The sequence below is a fragment of the Coregonus clupeaformis genome, unplaced genomic scaffold (assembly GCF_020615455.1).
Source record: "Coregonus clupeaformis isolate EN_2021a unplaced genomic scaffold, ASM2061545v1 scaf0538, whole genome shotgun sequence".
In the NCBI taxonomy this organism is placed as follows: domain Eukaryota; kingdom Metazoa; phylum Chordata; class Actinopteri; order Salmoniformes; family Salmonidae; genus Coregonus; species Coregonus clupeaformis.
The window spans coordinates 148888-166247 of NW_025533993.1; the positions used below are offsets into that span (position 1 = coordinate 148888).

Genomic DNA, 17360 nt, shown 5'->3' on the forward strand with positions numbered 1-17360 from the left:
TGGCAAGAAAAATGGTCCTCTATCCATCCTGCCCGACTGTCTAGCTTTCATTTAGGTGATTATTAGCCAGCTGGACACAGTCAAGTGTCTGTATGAATGTAGGTCCATTATAATTTCTACACAGTTTCGATTTGGTTGTAGTCATTTTAAAGTATACTGTGTCCCCCCCACTTCCAAAGTTCCCAATAGGCTACGAAAATAGGCTATGAAACATTGAGATATGGATTTGCACACATTTATTCAACTTCTCAAAAAACATATGCTAGGCCACTTGGACAGTTGGTGAAGGAAAACGGTTGGCAGGGAAATGGTTGACAATGTGACAGTGGTGTAACAGTCTGCAGAGTAAACATGGGTAACGGGTTGCCATGGCAAAGGCGTCCCAGCGGTTCCACAGGTCCAGGTGTTGGTTGCCTTCGGCGATGATGGTGAGTGGGGTTCTAGAAGTCCAGGTGTTTGTTGCCAGCGGTGCCGGAGCCACAGCCTGAGGAGCCCACCATGGCTGTCCCTGTCAGCTCTCCCCGGCTCACACGACTCACTGTCTCTGACAGGTCTGGAGGCAGATGTAGTCTCTGTACACAGAGAGAGGAGCGACAGAGAGAGGGAGAGAGGGAGAGAGAGAGAGCGAGACAGAGAGAGAGAGAGGGAGAGAGAGAGAGAGAGAGCGAGAGAGAGAGAGAGAGGGCAAGAGAGGGGGGAGATAGAGAGGGGAGATGGAGAGGGTAAAAGAGAGGGAGGGGAGATGGAGAGGGTAAAAGAGAGGGAGGGGAGATGGAGAGGGTAAAAGAGAGGGGGAGAGAGACATTATTTCATTTGTTGACGGAAACACATCAACATAGACGGTGGCACTTTCCACTCCAGTGATGTTGTGGTCACAGAGAGCCCATGTTGGGTGTAAATCAGGGCTCTCCAACCCTGTTCCTGGAGAGCTACCGTCCTGTAGGTTTTTACTCCAAACCTAATCTAGCACACCTGATTCTAATAATTAGCTGGTTGATAAGTTGAATCAGGTTAGTTACAACTGGGGTTGGAGAGAAAACCTACAGGAGGGTAGCTCTCCAGGAACAAGGTTGGAGAACCCTGGTGTAAATGGTATTAGCTGCTTCAGTATTCCCCTCTGCTCAGCATGGCCGGGGTGGAGGAAACCTGCTAGCGTGTCGCTAAATACCTCAGAGAGATTTAGCTCTGTGACAGCTCAGAGGGGACACGGTGTGTGTGTGTGCTTTGTTAAAGTATGTATAGAGTAATGTGTATGTGTGGGATTGTATGAGTTTATGAATTTGTGTGGAGTGTGTGTGTGTGTGTTAGTGTTTTTTTAATATATTTTTTTTATTTCACCTTTATTTAACCAGGTAAGCCAGTTGAGAACAAGTTCTCATTTACAACTGCGACCTGGCCAAGATAAAGCAAAGCAGTGCGATAAAAACAACAACAACACAGAGTTACATCTGGGGTAAACATGTGTGTGTGTCTGTAACACACTTGACTAGGGCTAATACCGGAGTCATTAGAATCAAGCCCTTTAGCAGCAAGAGTAACTTCTTCCCCAGCAGGGCTAATCTGTGGAGCGGCCCCGTGCCAACAGAACAACACAAAGACACTAGGCTAAATGAGGCCTACTGACGTAAAGCCTCAACGCTAACAACTCAACAGGCTAAGAGGGGCTGCCCTGGTCCTCTCGGAGGGTCAGAAGAGTGGCCGTCAATGGCACTTCAGGAACAATGTGAAGAGGAGGTGATGAGTCTGCCCAGTGTGTGTGTTTTGGTATGAAGTGTGTGTATGTGGGGTGGAGTGTGTACGGACTGGGGCTGCTTCTGAGTATCTCTGGGCAGTAAGTGATGATCTCTCTAAATGAAGAGAGATTGTGTGTGTGTGTTATCAGAGTTTATGTGTACTGGGGAAATGAGTGTGTGTACTGTATGGTGGGGAAATGTGTGGGATGGTAGTGGGGCGCTCTCCCCAATAGAACCTAAACCCCTATAATTTACCTCAGGGGGAATCTACTAGACATCCGAAACCCAGTGGTCCATACCTCCACCCAGCTCTCTTAACCCCCTGTGCCTGCCCGACACTCACCCCCTCCAGCCACGCAGCTTAAGGAGAGCCTCTGTCCTCCCAGAGATACTCATCTGTCCTCTAATGACGAGGTGTTTGGGTGCAGGGGTTAACAGCATCACTACACAAGGAGATGACTTCCCACTCCACAACGCCCCTGGGGGTGGACATTCCACTTGGCTACAGCATGGCTAATTATCAGTGGTTCTATATTTAGGGTTTATAGTTTTATCTGATATGGCTTATTTTAAAGTAACTTCTAACAAGCGTGTACCATTGCTGTTGCATGCAACAAAGTTTGTACTGAAATGTTTTGTTTCCTTTCTACATATCTATTATGAAGGTATTGAGATCTCCCAAATGCACTTTTGAATAAAGTTGGATTTAATGGGATTCTCAAGCCCCTCCCCCTCCAGCAGCTCCTAGGTCAGGAGTCAGTCTGTCACCTGGACAACTGAACCCCTCCTGTCTGGTGAACACGTCTCCCCTGTGTTGTAGCTCCTAGGTCAGGAGTCAGTCTGTCACCTGGACAACTGAACCCTCCTGTCTGGTGAACACGTCTCCCCTGTGTTGTAGCTCCTAGGTCAGGAGTCAGTCTGTCACCTGGACAACTGAACCCCTCCTGTCTGGTGAACACGTCTCCCCTGTCAGACCATAAAGGTACACCATACTAAGCCTGGAGACTATAGATGAGGAGCTAGAGGTTATCTATGGGCAGGTAAAGCCTGGTTGAGCCTGGAGACTATAGATGAGGAGCTAGAGGTTATCTATGGGCAGGTAAAGCCTGGTTGAGCCTGGAGACTATAGATGAGGAGCTAGAGGTTATCTATGGGCAGGTAAAGCCTGGTTGAGCCTGGAGACTATAGATGAGGAGCAGCGTTATCTGTAGACCATAAAGGTACACCATGTTAAGCCTGGAGACTATAGATGAGGAGCTAGAGGTTAATCTGGAGATGCTCAAGTCTAGAGAGGATGTTGTTAAGGCCATGCTTAACCTAAGGTGAGGGAGGGTAAGGACAGATGATGTCTACTGGTAGTGCCTCCAGAAATGTGTGAAGGTCATAATCCATGGTGTCAATTTAGCAGGATTAAGGTCATTCGATACTGACTAGATTAAGCTATCTGGATTTGACTAAGCATCAAAGCACAATCCTGATAGATAACAGGTTGTCAAAACATCAGTGATACGTTGTGTCTTTTCTTTTCAGTCCTACAACACACATCCACATCATGCTACAGGGCCTCCATATGCCTCCACCACCCCTGCCAAAACCTTGCCTGCGTGACCTTTCGTGTCTCCAGCTCAGTGGAGTGTGATTGAAAAAGAAAAACAATGCATTGATTAGGCCAGGACTCAGCCCTGCTAAGTGCCCAGCAGCGGAACCTGGGTAGAGAGAAAATCAATGACATATACATCATTCCTCAGTGGGTGAGGACAGAAAACACATCACACCGTTGTCTGGCTGTCAGACACCTACGGACCTAGATACCTGCCTGTTGTGTGTGTGTAGGTGTGTACTATGTGTGCGTGTTTGGGTTCAGGGCTAGCAGACCCTCACTGAGCATGTGCGAAGCGGAAGGTCAAACCAATCCAGAAGAGCTGCTCAGCTCCCCTAACCTTTGAGTTCAGGGGCAGACCAGAGCAATCGATGGCGAAAAGAGAAAGAGGGAGAGCGTGCTAACAGCCCTCCCTGGGGCCTCAGTGACAGCAGGTCTGAGAAGACATCTCAGACTATCAGAGAGGTGACAAATCTTCCTTGATCGAAAGTTGAAGTGACCCTAAATCCATGCATTCACATGGCAGTTACAAAGACACTGCTGGAACCTATTGGTATGTGGTACCTACAGTATTAATATAGATTGATAGTGTAATTGCAGTGTAGTTTCACACATTGTTACATATAACTCACAGCTGTGATATAACTTCCCATTAAGAGAAGTCTATGTGGTGATATTAACAGAGTATTGGTCAGTGGATGAGAGAGTGTCACACAGAGACAGACAGACAGACAGACAGACAGACAGAGACAGACAGACAGACAGACAGGAAGGCTCTCTCTAAGCCCGTTTATGACCACCACACACCATGATGAAAACAAGGACATCCAGAAAGCCCTCCCAGGCATGGGGTGTGTGAGGTTGTGTGTGAAGTCATTCCCTGTTGCCTGGCAACCCTCAGGGGGGCGGAGAAAGAGAAGGGAAGAGGAGGATGGGGGTGGGAGTGGGAGTGGACGGACGGAGGGAAATAAGACCAATGCCTGGGATGGGGACGGGGGAAGTGTGTGTGTGTGTGTAGAGAATGTGTGTATGTGTGCTAGCTGGTGTATGCATGCGAGTGTGTGTCAGCTAGAGTATGTGTGTATAGTGTCTGTTTGTGTGTGTGTGACGTGGGTGTCCACTCCCCCGTGGCACGCAGGGTAAAGGTCCCTGGCTCGGCGCTGCTCCACAGCCACAGGGGCGACACTGCCAATGGGGCGAGGGGGTGACAAAGCCCCAAACGAGCACTAAGCACTTCAAAATGAGCCCTCGGGGGCAGGCCCAGAGACTGGCTTTGCCTAAGAGGGTTACTAATATCACCCCACAATGGACAAAACCCCACAGCTTATTACACCCCTCCTTACACCCTACCAACACCCCAAGCCTCAGCTACTTATGGGAGATGGCGTTCGACAGTGGGCATAGCTGGTCACTTTGGAGAACAAACAGCGGGTAGAAGACAATCTCATAACAAAGCATTTGAGAGTAGGAGTGCTGATCTAGGATCAGTTTAGCTTCCTTTAGATTATAATGAATGAGACTATATGGACATGGGGGGGGATCCTAGATCAGCACTCCTACTCTGAGAAGCTTTATGAATATGGGCCCAGGGATTGCGTGTGAAAAGGAGCTGGGCTAGCATTGAAAGCAGGGGGCAGAAAAGTTATCCAACTTAAGGACTTGTTTGGGGTCTAAGTGTGTTTATATCACTTTATGGAAGCACATAATTTCCATGATCCAAATATATCTGATTTACCCCAAACAGAGCTTAGAGGGAACCAACCCGCTCTCACAAAGCAGCCCTCCATCAAAGACATTCCGCGGGCGGTAACGCGCTGCTAAGACTGCGGTACTAGGTGCTAATTTAACGAGTAATTCCATCCACATGAATTTTAGCCACACTTTGAAAAGGGCCCGGTGTGTGTGTCACTGTACTGCTTACAACTCTGGGAAACCCAAGACCTAGTTGGAACATGACGATTGGTCGATCGGTCAGGGTGCTCCAATCATATTAGCAGATGTAGGAACGCGCCCAGGGAAACGACACGTTATTTACCGTAAACACCTACTTAAGGGACTTAGAACGTTTGGTTTGTACTTCCAAGAACATATTAGCAATGTTTCGTGTCACTTGCAAATTGCAACAAGCATTAAGAAACATGGATGATCCTGATACTAAATCAGCCATTGAAACTATTACTAATGTGAAAATGCAATCTTAGCAGTCTTAACACTAAACCATTTCATCAATTGGAGTTAGGAAAATTGGAGTTGGGAATTAAGATTAAACAGTAAACACACAATATTATTCCTAATAACAGAAACAAAACAGAAAGGCATTCCAACAACTGAAGAATATTTGTTGTCTTCGTAGGGGTAATTCCACATTCAAGACGGATGTGGTGGACATAATTCTACAGTAGGAGTAGCTTTGTTCAGTATTCATGAAAAACCACACTGGTCATATCATATATCCAAAACCAATTCCCTTCTCCTTTTCAACATTGGGCTGCAGTGCAGCAGGTGTAAAATATTGGCTGTCCATGACACCAGTCCAATATCCCTCCCATTCCACAACCCAATCTGTCCTTTAGGTCAAGGGTCAAAACCGTAAGAGAAAGTCTGCCAGCTGAAAACGTGTAGAAATGTCCCAGTCAGTCAGTCACCAGACTTGTTCATTCAGCCTCCAACACCAAATCACCTCCCAAAACCTTAATCCCTCACTGCTATAGAGTTCCACTACATTGTGTGGGAAAGCATTTGTCAAAGTTAGAGGAAGCAGTACTAACTCCGACTAACTCAAACCCCACATAATCAGGTGACGTTCTTTTCTATTTGAGGGACAAACTATCGTCACATTTGCAACGGCAATTTCAGAGAATACTTCCGCTGGCCAGTCAGAAAATGTAGAAGCAGCTCTGAAAAAAAATCCCATTACGTTGGTAATTCTAGCCCACCTTGGATATAACAAAAGCTGACGAGAAGCTCTGCCTTCCTCTTCTTTTGTGCTGGGAGAGAGAGTGCAACATGATCTCCGGCCGGTCGTGGCCTCACAACAACCCTACGACTGGGGACCTTTTACCTCACTGTGGTTTGGCTCAGAAACCACCTTCTTCTGAGAATTCTATCATGTATATAATATGTGTAAATACAAAACCTTTGTTGTTTTATTTCTGTTGTAAAATGTTACGTTCAGCAACGGAGGTGGACATGACAGTGACTAGCTAACTATGAGCTATTGGCATATTGAAGCAGGTGGGGGAGACAGAGAAACGGAGAAAGAGGGGGCAATTCAGGATGGATCTTATGTTTCAGTCATGAGAAGACGCCACACCCTTTCTCTAACTGGACTGAAGGTCATCTATTCTCTGTGTCACCTGCCTGTCTGAGTGACCCAAAATAAGATCGGAGACAGGCAAAGACAGACGGACACAGCAATGTTGTTGTACGCATCACATTATACTTACACAGAGAAACTGAAACCAAAAAGGTCCATAATGTTACTTGTAGCACCTTTAATAGTAGACAAGGTTTGGATCTGAGCTGGGTCTTGGTCAGGTCCAACAGACAGAGACACAGACGGAGACACAGCAACAGGCAGAGACACAGACGGAGACACAGCAACAGGCAGAGACACAGACGGAGACACAGGAGCCATGCCTCTTCAGCTCAGTGGCTAATGCTTCAGACAGACAAGGCAGAAGGATGAGCTGGGAATATTCTGGGGGTAATTATAGTCACGAAATTCGAATGTAAAGGGATGGGACTTATTCTGAACAAACTATTCCATTGAATTCAACTTGTTAAAACAGGAAACTGATGAGATGCAATTATTTCTGGAGGGTTTTTAATTTCAAATGGAATGTTTATTTTTCTCTTGAGTAGGCCTCACTTACGCTCCATGCCTCTGAAATGGAAATGTAAGACGAAAAAATTGCATCGGTTGCAAATGCAGACACATTTGTCCTAAACGTTGATCATGTTCCTGAAATAAGATTCCTTAACGATCACAGTTGTGTGAAAAACCTGCCTGAGGCAGCATGAGAGATGTAACTAGTAGTGCAAGAGGGAAGACAAAGCACAACAAAAGACAATAACTACATCATCACCACCATCACCACCATCTCCCCCTACACCAGGCATCTGGCTGCCCGCGGCCCCCCTTTTGAAGGCCCTCGAATCAATCTCAGTCGGGGTCCCAACTTACTGTTGCCAGTTACAATAGTAGAATACACAAGGTGCAATTTAGAAATGTGGTTATACATCAGCAGTTTATCTTGTTATACCAGTGACTGATAAGTCAGTCAGTTAGCCCATGTCAGGTAACATTTTTTAGATTGCTAAGTTAGTTTAGCGGCCAGCTATCTAACCTTGTTATCATACTCGAATTACCGGCCGGTGGGCCCCCATTTATTTTCTTAGTCAGTCTCACTCAGATATCTTAAAAACTGCAAACATTTTTCTCCACCCTATGGCAAAATGAGTAGAATTGCATGAAATTCTATGGATGTGAGTAAGCAGACCCGTGAGCAACTGCGGCCCCTCATGATGAGTTCAGAATTTTTGTGGCCCCCACCCTCATCAACGTTGACCATCCCTGTCCTACACTATCCTCTGGGTTCCTCTGGCCAGCCCCATCAGTAGCTTTGAGGTAGATAGCTCTGTCAGCAGCTTTAAGGGGGAGCGCAGCATCGGGCCATTTTTAGCTGCTTTCAGTTTAGTTTCATTTCTTTTTAGATGGCAGTGCTAGCTTTGACCTTGGGCAATATAGTGTTAGGGGGCAATGGGTGAGAGTATGTTGACCCCAGTGGGGGAAGAGGAGGGGGTGACGTTGGCGTTATGGATTGGGGCATAGTCAGCGGGTGGCCAGGCAGACGTTGGACCCTGGGGTGACATGGCGCCCACGGACGGGCAAGACGGGGTGGAAGGGGGTAGAGGGCGCTGGGTACAAACACGTTTAAGTGTTGCCTTCACTTCCAATAGGCCCATAGAAGAGAACATGGCCGCATAGGTTATGACAGCATATCTGGGAGACCTCTAGCCCCAAATACACATTTTAACCATCAAACTATGACTTTGATACCATAGTACTGTATAAAAATTAAGAGTAACACAGACACATCTGGTATGCACATATATCCCTCTGTATTCTAGGAATGTCAGACACTGAAATCAGTACTAAGGTTTAAAATGTCTCTGTATTAAACGATAGAGCGAAGACTGTAAAAGCTTGGACATCATCTTACTACCCCACACATCAGGTCAGTCAGTAAGCCTGTGGATATCTTAGTCTCAAACACCACTGTTGGACCATAAATAATGTAACCAGTTTCAAAGCCTTTTGGCCCTCTAGGTGAATTCACATGGATGCCAATGGATCATGCTAACATGCCATAGAACTCAATCTCCCACAATGCATCATCTCAGGTTGTGGGTTCAGGATGCCTCTGCCCTCTGATTCTCTCTCACGGCATCAGTCACCATGAATGAAATACAGGGCAGATTTACTAGGGCTGTTTTATCATAGCTTATTCATGCTTTTCAGTGCACACATACACACACACTGACCTCGGATGTGACAGAGTGGTATTTACAATGTGAATTCACTGAGCTGACTCGTGCAACTTGGCCTTCCTAAAAAACATAATCCCTCCCTCCATCTCTCTCTCCTCCATCCATCTCGCTCCCCTCCCTCCATCTCTCTCCCCTCCCTCCATCTCTCGCTCCCCTCCCTCCATCTCTCTCCCCTCCCTCCATCTCTCGCTCCCCTCCCTCCATCTCTCTCCCCTCCCTCCATCTCTCTCTCCCCTCCCTCCATCTCTCTCCCCTCCCTCCATCTCTCTCTCCTCCCTCCATCTCTCTCTCTCTCCTCCCTCCATCTCTCTCTCCTCCCTCCATCTCGCTCACCTCCCTCCATCTCTCTCTCTCTCCTCCCTCCATCTCTCTCTCCTCCATCCATCTTGCTCCCCTCCCTCCATCTCTCTCTCCTCCCTCCATCTCTCTCTCCTCCATCCATCTTGCTCCCCTCCCTCCATCTCTCTCTCCTCCCTCCATCTCTCTCTCCTCCCTCCATCTCTCTCTCCTCTGACTGGGGGTTCACAAACAGTTAACAGAAATGACGTTTGGCAAGCGAAAGGTCGTGGTGAGTTTACTGTGTCAGATGGGGTAAGAGGTTGAACCCTCAGAGGTGGAGTGGATGGCTCTCAGAAAAACAGTCTGTTGATGTGGCACTGACTAAGGACTGTGGAGAGGAGGAGAGGAGGGAGGGAGAGAACGAGGGAAGAGAAGGGGAGAGGAGAGGGAATGAATGGAGAGAGCAGGAAAGGATGAGAGGTAAGGAAAGGATAAGGGACCAAAGAGATAAAGAAAGTTGAGTTTGAAGCGAGGCTAGTTGTCTACAGTAAGTGTGTTCCCTCCCACTTCCTTCATTGACTCCAAATTAATTTGCATCCATAGAGCTGATATTTCATCCATAGGGTAACCGCAGTCAGAGATCATTGCAAGGCGTTGTGAGTGCTCTGTGTGTGTGTGTGTGTGCTCTGTGTCTGTAAGTAGCAGTCCACACTCCTCTCCTTTATCCATGCTCAGCAGCGTGATCACCAGCAGCTAGTTCAGCTGTCTAGACAACAGCAGAGGAGGAGAGGAACGGAGGAGGTAAAGGGGAAGAGACGGGGTAGAAGGCTGAGGAGAATGAGTGTGGAAGGGGGAAGAGGGGAAGTGATGGACAAGAGGGGGGAGGATGGCAGAGGAGGGAGAGGGAGGTTGTTCTAAGAGGAATGAGGGAACAGAAGGAGTGTGGTTCTGGTCTGGAGGACCAGACGTAGAGGAGAACAGCAGTAGACAGCTCCTTTCTGTGGAAGACGCGGAGGAGGCAGGAGACCAGGATATAAAGGGTTTCAGTGTGTGTGTGTGTGTGGTACCGTCTCTTGGAGTGTCTGTTTATGGGATGAGTGTCTAAGATCAAGTGTGTGTGTGGTCAGTGTGTATGTGTGTCTATGTGATTGACTGCTGTGTGAATAAAAAGGGCTGGGCGTAATCCATCACCAGTTGATAGTCCCCATAAAAACAGGAGCCCCTTTTGGCTGAGATGACAGCCCTTGTGGGGACAAAGACCACCATACTGGGATTTCATAGGACCGGCTGAAAAGGTGTTGCCCAGAGCAACCCCATTCACAGCAACAGTCATGCAGGCCACAGCCAGTCATTAGTGCTGACTTGGACCTGCCGGCCCACAGAGACACATGGACCAGGGTGGTATTCAGACCAGCCGGCCCACAGAGACACATTGACCAGGGTGGTTTTCAGACCAGTAGACCCACAGAGACACATTGACCAGGGTGGTTTTCAGACCAGTAGACCCACAGAGACACATTGACCAGGGTGGTTTTCAGACCAGTAGACCCACAGACACATTGACCAGGGTGGTATTCAGACCAGTAGACCCACAGAGACACATTGACCAGGGTGGTATTCAGACCAGTAGACCCACAGAGACACATTGACCAGGGTGGTATTCAGACCAGTAGACCCACAGAGACACATGGACCAGGGTGGTATTCAGACCAGATCTGGATCATGGACCAGATCTTAGCTCATTGGTCACCATAGCAACACCCACCCGTAGTATGCGCTCCAGCAGGTATATCTCACTGGTCATCCCCAAAGCCAACACCTCCTTTGGCCGCCATTATTTCCAGTTCTCTGCTGCCAATGACTGGAACGAATTGCAAAAATCTCTGAAGCTGGAGACTCTTATCTCCCTCACTAACTTTAAGCATCAGTTGTCAGAGCACCTTACCGATCACTGCACCTGTACACAGCCCATCTGAAATTAGCCCACCCAACTACCTCATCCCTATATTGTTATTTATTTTGCTCATTTGCACCCCAGTATCTCTATTTGCACATAACCTCTTGCACATTTATCATTCCAGTGTTAATACTAATTGTAATTATTTTGCACTATAGCCTATTTATTGCCTTACCTCCATAACTTGCTACATTTGCACACACTGTTTATATATTTTCTGTTGTATTTTTGACTTTATGTTTTGTTTTACCCCAGATGTAACTCTGTGTTGTTGTTTTTATCGCACTGCTTTGCTTTATCTTGGCCAGGTCGCAGTTGTAAATGAGAACTTGTTCTCAACTGGCTTACCTGGTTAAATAAAGGTGAAATAAAAAAATTAAATAAAAAAAAGACCAGTAGACCCACAGAGACACATGGACCAGGGTGGTATTCTGACCAGTAGACCCACAGAGACACATGGACCAGGGTGGTATTCTGACCAGTAGACCCACAGAGACACATGGACCAGGGTGGTATTCTGACCAGTAGACCCACAGAGACACATGGACCAGGGTGGTATTCTGACCAGTAGGCCCACAGACAGTTTTCTGTTGAAAAATGTTTTGCTACGGTGTGCACTAATGAATACGTCCCAGCCTAGAGCCTATGAAGAAAGACATTCAGGCTAACAGGCTGACAGTGTGAACTCTGGCTCTGAAGAGCATCTGTATTGTATCCACGTCAATCTGGCTGTAGGTCCTCTGTATCTCAGTTAGTAGAACATGGTCCTCTGTAGCTCAGTTAGTAGAACACGGTCCTCTGTATCTCAGTTAGTAGAACATGGTCCTCTGTAACTCAGTTAGTAGAACATGGTCCTCTGTAGCTCAGTTAGTAGAACATGGTCCTCTGTAACTCAGTTAGTAGAGCATGGTCCTCTGTATCTCAGTTAGTAGAACATGGTCCTCTGTAACTCAGTTAGTAGAACATGGTCCTCTGTAACTCAGCTGGTAGAGCATGACTCTTGCAATGCCAGGATAGTGGGTTCGATTCCTGGGACCACCCATACGTTTAGAAAAACTCCCTCCAAAGATTTTCAATGGGGTTGAGATCTGGAGACTGGCTAGGCCACTCCAGGACCTTGAAATGCTTCTTACGAAGCCACTCCTTCGTTGCCCGGGTGGTGTGTTTGGGATCATTATCATGCTGAAAGACCCAGCCACGTTTAATCTTCAATGCCCTTGCTGATGGAAGGAGGTTTTCACTCAAAATCTCACGATACATGGCCCCATTCATTCTTTCCTTTACACGGATCAGTCGTCCTGGTCCCTTTGCAGAAAAACAACCCCAAAGCATGATGTTTCCACCCCCATGCTTCACAGTAGGTATGGTGTTCTTTGGATGCAACTCAGCATTCTTTGTCCTCCAAACACGACGAGTTGAGTTTTTACCAAAAAGTTCTATTTTGGTTTCATCTGACCACATGACATTCTCCCAATCCTCTTCTGGATCATCCAAATGCACTCTAGCAAACTTCAGACGGGCCTGGACATGTACTGGTTTAAGCAGAGGGACACGTCTGGCACTGCAGGATTTGAGTCCCTGGCAGCGTAGTGTGTTACTGATGGTAGGCTTTGTTACTTTGGTCCCAGCTCTCTGCAGGTCATTCACTAGGTCCCCCCTTGTGGTTCTGGGATTTTTGCTCACCGTTCTTGTGATAATTTTGACCCCACGGGGTGAGATCTTGCGTGGAGCCCCAGATCGAGGGAGATTATCAGTGGTCTTGTATGTCTTCCATTTCCTAATAATTGCTCTCACAGTTGATTTCTTCAAACCAAGCTGCTTACCTATTGCAGATTCAGTCTTCCCAGCCTGGTGCAGGTCTACAATTTTGTTTCTGGTGTCCTTTGACAGCTCTTTGGTCTTGGCCATAGTGGAGTTTGGAGTGTGACTGTTTGAGGTTGTGGACAGATGTCTTTTATACTGATAACAAGTTCAAACAGGTGCCATTAATACAGGTAACGAGTGGAGGACAGAGGAGCCTCTTAAATAAGAAGTTACAGGTCTGTGAGAGCCAGAAATCTTGCTTGTTTGTAGGTGACCAAATACTTATTTTCCACCATAATTTGCAAATAAATTCATAAAAAATCCTACAATGTGATTTTCTGGATTTCTTTTTCTCTCAATTTGTCTGTCATAGTTGACGTGTACCTATGATGAAAATTACAGGCCTCTCTCATCTTTTTAAGTGGGAGAACTTGCACAATTGGTGGCTGACTAAATACTTTTTTCCCCCCACTGTACATGTAATCAACACAAATCAAATTTTATTTGTCACATGCGCCGAATACAACCTTACCGTGAAATGCTTACTTACAAGCCCTTAACCAACAATGCAGTTTAAGAAATAGAGTTAAGAAAATATTTACTAAATAAATAAATAAATAAATAAAATAAAAAAGTAACACAAAATAATTACATAACAATAACCAGGTTATATAGAGGCTATATATAGGGGCTATATAGAGAGGGTACAATGTGCGGGTGTACATGTTAGTCGAGGTAATTTGTACATGTAGGTAGGGGTAAAGTGACTATTCATAGATAATAAACAGCGAGCAGTGTAAAAACAAAAGGGGGGGGTCAATGTAAATAGTACGGGTGGCCATTTGATTAAATGTTCAGCAGTCTTATGGCTTGGGGGTAGAAGCTGTTAAGGAGCCTTTTGGACCTAGACTTGGCGCTCCGGTACCGCTTGCCATGCGGTAGCAGAGAGAACAGTCTATGACTTGGGTGACTGGAGTCTTTGACAATTTTTTGGGCCTTCCTCTGACACCGCTTAGTATATAGGTCCTGAATGGCAGGAAGCTTGGCCCCAGTGATGTATTGGGCCATAATGGGATGTTGCATTACTGTGTATTTAATTACAGCAATCCAGCCTACGTACTACTGCTACAGTACTACTCAGTCAATCCATGTATGGCCAAAACACTTTACACACGATGGCTGATAGGGGAAACCCTCTTACCATAAAGAGAGACAGACATCACACGTGGGACCTTCCATAGCACAGAGTGCCTTGAGTATGACTCCACCCCACTCCTCTGGGTAGTGACACTGAAAAGGGAGGTCATGTCTTTAACAGTTACAGAGAGCTGTGGGAGAGAGAGCTATGAGAAGAGAGAAGAGAGATCTTAGTCTCCCAGTAGAGTTCCACTGGGATGACTGGGAGCTGGACTTGCTGTGCTCTGCTAACCCACTGAACCCTGATCACACTCAGCTAGGGAGACGGTATCCAGTCCATTTACCATCACTACTGTCAGTGATATCAACACACTACCACATGGGACTGAGTTACAGGGTTGAAACTAATGCAGGACGTAGTTACAGAGTTGAAACTAATGCAGGACGGAGTTACAGGGTTGAAACTAACGCAGGACGGAGTTACAGGGTTGAAACTAACGCATGACGGAGTTACAGGGTTGAAACTAACGCAGGACGGAGTTACAGAGTTGAAACTAACGCAGGACGGAGTTACAGGGTTGAAACTAACGCATGACGGAGTTACAGGGTTGAAACTAACGCATGACGGAGTTACAGGGTTGAAACTAACACAGGATGGAGTTACAGGGTTAAAACTAATGCAGGATGGTGTTACAGGGTTGAAAGTAATGCAGAAAGAGAGATGAAGATGGTTCCAAAGGTGCAATGATAAATGTGTGGAAATGGAATGACTGAATTCCAGATTTAAGTCATGAAAGTGTTGGCAAGCCTCCACCAAACATAGGAACAGCTAGATGAGGTTTACCTTGCTGTAAACTACAACACTTCTCAGACAAGCAGAATAACAGAGTCTGAAAACCAGACAGTATAACCCTGTTTTACCCTTCCCCCTGAGCCTCCATCCATCCTCTCTACCGCCCTCCCTATGGGCAGGTGGCTGGGCTGTGTAAATTTAGCCACAGCTAGGAGAAGTGCACCCTGGGTAGATGGTGGACACAGCCAGCCACCTTTAGGGTGTACAGCGATGTCAGAGGGAATGAGGCATCACCTCGGCCACCTTGTCAAAAAATTCACTGCCTTCCATTCTCGCCACACCCCCAAGCTCCTGAATCCGCCATGCATGGTGTTGTGTGTTTTTCTGTTCCCACATTTAGCCTGTAACACACCTGCTATCGTCTGACCCACAGCACTGGCTGGGTGTTAATTTTGAAGCATTATTATGGTTATTAAAACATTGAGACGGAGCCACAGGCGAGTAACCTACTTACTAAAGCTGAAATCAAACAGACAGTGTTAAATGTATGTGGTACCCTCTCTGGAAATGACACCTACTGTAGCTGTATGAGGTACCCTCTCTGGCCATGACACCTACTGTAGCTGTATGATGTACCCTCTCTGGCCATTACACCTACTGTAGCTGTATGAGGTACCCTCTCTGGCCATTACACCTACTGTAGCTGTATGATGTACCCTCTCTGGCCATTATACCTACTGTAGCTGTATGAGGTACCCTCTCTGGCCATTATACCTACTGTAGCTGTATGATGTACCCTCTCTGGCCATGACACCTACTGTAGCTGTATGAGGTACCCTCTCTGGCCATGACACCTACTGTAGCTGTATGAGGTACCCTCTCTGGCCATTACACCTACTGTAGCTGTATGATGTACCCTCTCTGGCCATGACACCTACTGTAGCTGTATGAGGTACCCTCTCTGGCCATTACACCTACTGTAGCTGTATGAGGTACCCTCTCTGGCCATGACACCTACTGTAGCTGTATGAGGTACCCTCTCTGGCCATGACACCTACTGTAGCTGTATGAGGTACCCTCTCTGGCCATGACACCTACTGTAGCTGTATGAGGTACCCTCTCTGGCCATTATACCTACTGTAGCTGTATGATGTACCCTCTCTGGCCATGACACCTACTGTAGCTGTATGAGGTACCCTCTCTGGCCATGACACCTACTGTAGCTGTATGAGGTACCCTCTCTGGCCATTACACCTACTGTAGCTGTATGATGTACCCTCTCTGGCCATGACACCTACTATAGCTGTACGAGGTACCCTCTCTGGCCATTACACCTACTGTAGCTGTATGAGGTACCCTCTCTGGCCATGACACCTACTGTAGCTGTATGAGGTACCCTCTCTGGCCATGACACCTACTGTAGCTGTATGAGGTACCCTCTCTGGCCATGACACCTACTGTAGCTGTATGAGGTACCCTCTCTGGCCATTACACCTACTGTAGCTGTATGATGTACCCTCTCTGGCCATGACACCTACTGTAGCTGTATGAGGTACCCTCTCTGGCCATTACACCTACTGTAGCTGTATGAGGTACCCTCTCTGGCCATTACACCTACTGTAGCTGTATGATGTACCCTCTCTGGCCATGACACCTACTGTAGCTGTATGAGGTACCCTCTCTGGCCATGACACCTACTGTAGCTGTATGATGTACCCTCTCTGGCCATTACACCTACTGTAGCTGTATGAGGTACCCTCTCTGGCCATGACACCTACTGTAGCTGTATGAGGTACCCTCTCTGGCCATGACACCTACTGTAGCTGTATGAGGTACCCTCTCTGGCCATTACACCTACTGTAGCTGTATGAGGTACCCTCTCTGGCCATGACACCTACTGTAGCTGTATGATGTACCCTCTCTGGCCATGACACCTACTGTAGCTGTATGATGTACCCTCTCTGGCCATGACACCTACTGTAGCTGTATGAGGTACCCTCTCTGGCCATGACACCTACTGTAGCTGTATGATGTACCCTCTCTGGCCATTACACCTACTGTAGCTGTATGATGTACCCTCTCTGGCCATTACACCTACTGTAGCTGTATGAGGTACCCTCTCTGGCCATGACACCTACTGTAGCTGTATGATGTACCCTCTCTGGCCATGACACCTACTGTAGCTGTATGAGGTACCCTCTCTGGCCATTACACCTACTGTAGCTGTATGAGGTACCCTCTCTGGCCATGACACCTACTGTAGCTGTATGAGGTACCCTCTCTGGCCATGACACCTACTGTAGCTGTATGATGTACCCTCTCTGGCCATTACACCTACTGTAGCTGTATGATGTACCCTCTCTGGCCATGACACCTACTGTAGCTGTATGAGGTACCCTCTCTGGCCATGACACCTACTGTAGCTGTATGAGGTACCCTCTCTGGCCATTACACCTACTGTAGCTGTATGAGGTACCCTCTCTGGCCATTACACCTACTGTAGCT

The 17360-nt window shown here is 47.0% G+C and overlaps 1 protein-coding gene across 2 annotated transcripts in view; it reads right to left on the minus strand.

The window, feature by feature from the left end:
* Positions 1-221: 221 nt before the first annotated feature.
* Positions 222-17360, minus strand: part of elp4 (elongator acetyltransferase complex subunit 4) — an 88156-nt gene continuing 71017 nt past the window's right edge. For both annotated transcript variants that reach the window (XM_041859616.2, XM_041859617.2), the window contains exon 10: positions 222-572. In XM_041859616.2, coding sequence (XP_041715550.2) covers positions 441-572 — 132 coding nt within the window. In that variant the 3' untranslated portion in view covers positions 222-440. The remainder of the gene's footprint in view (positions 573-17360) is intronic.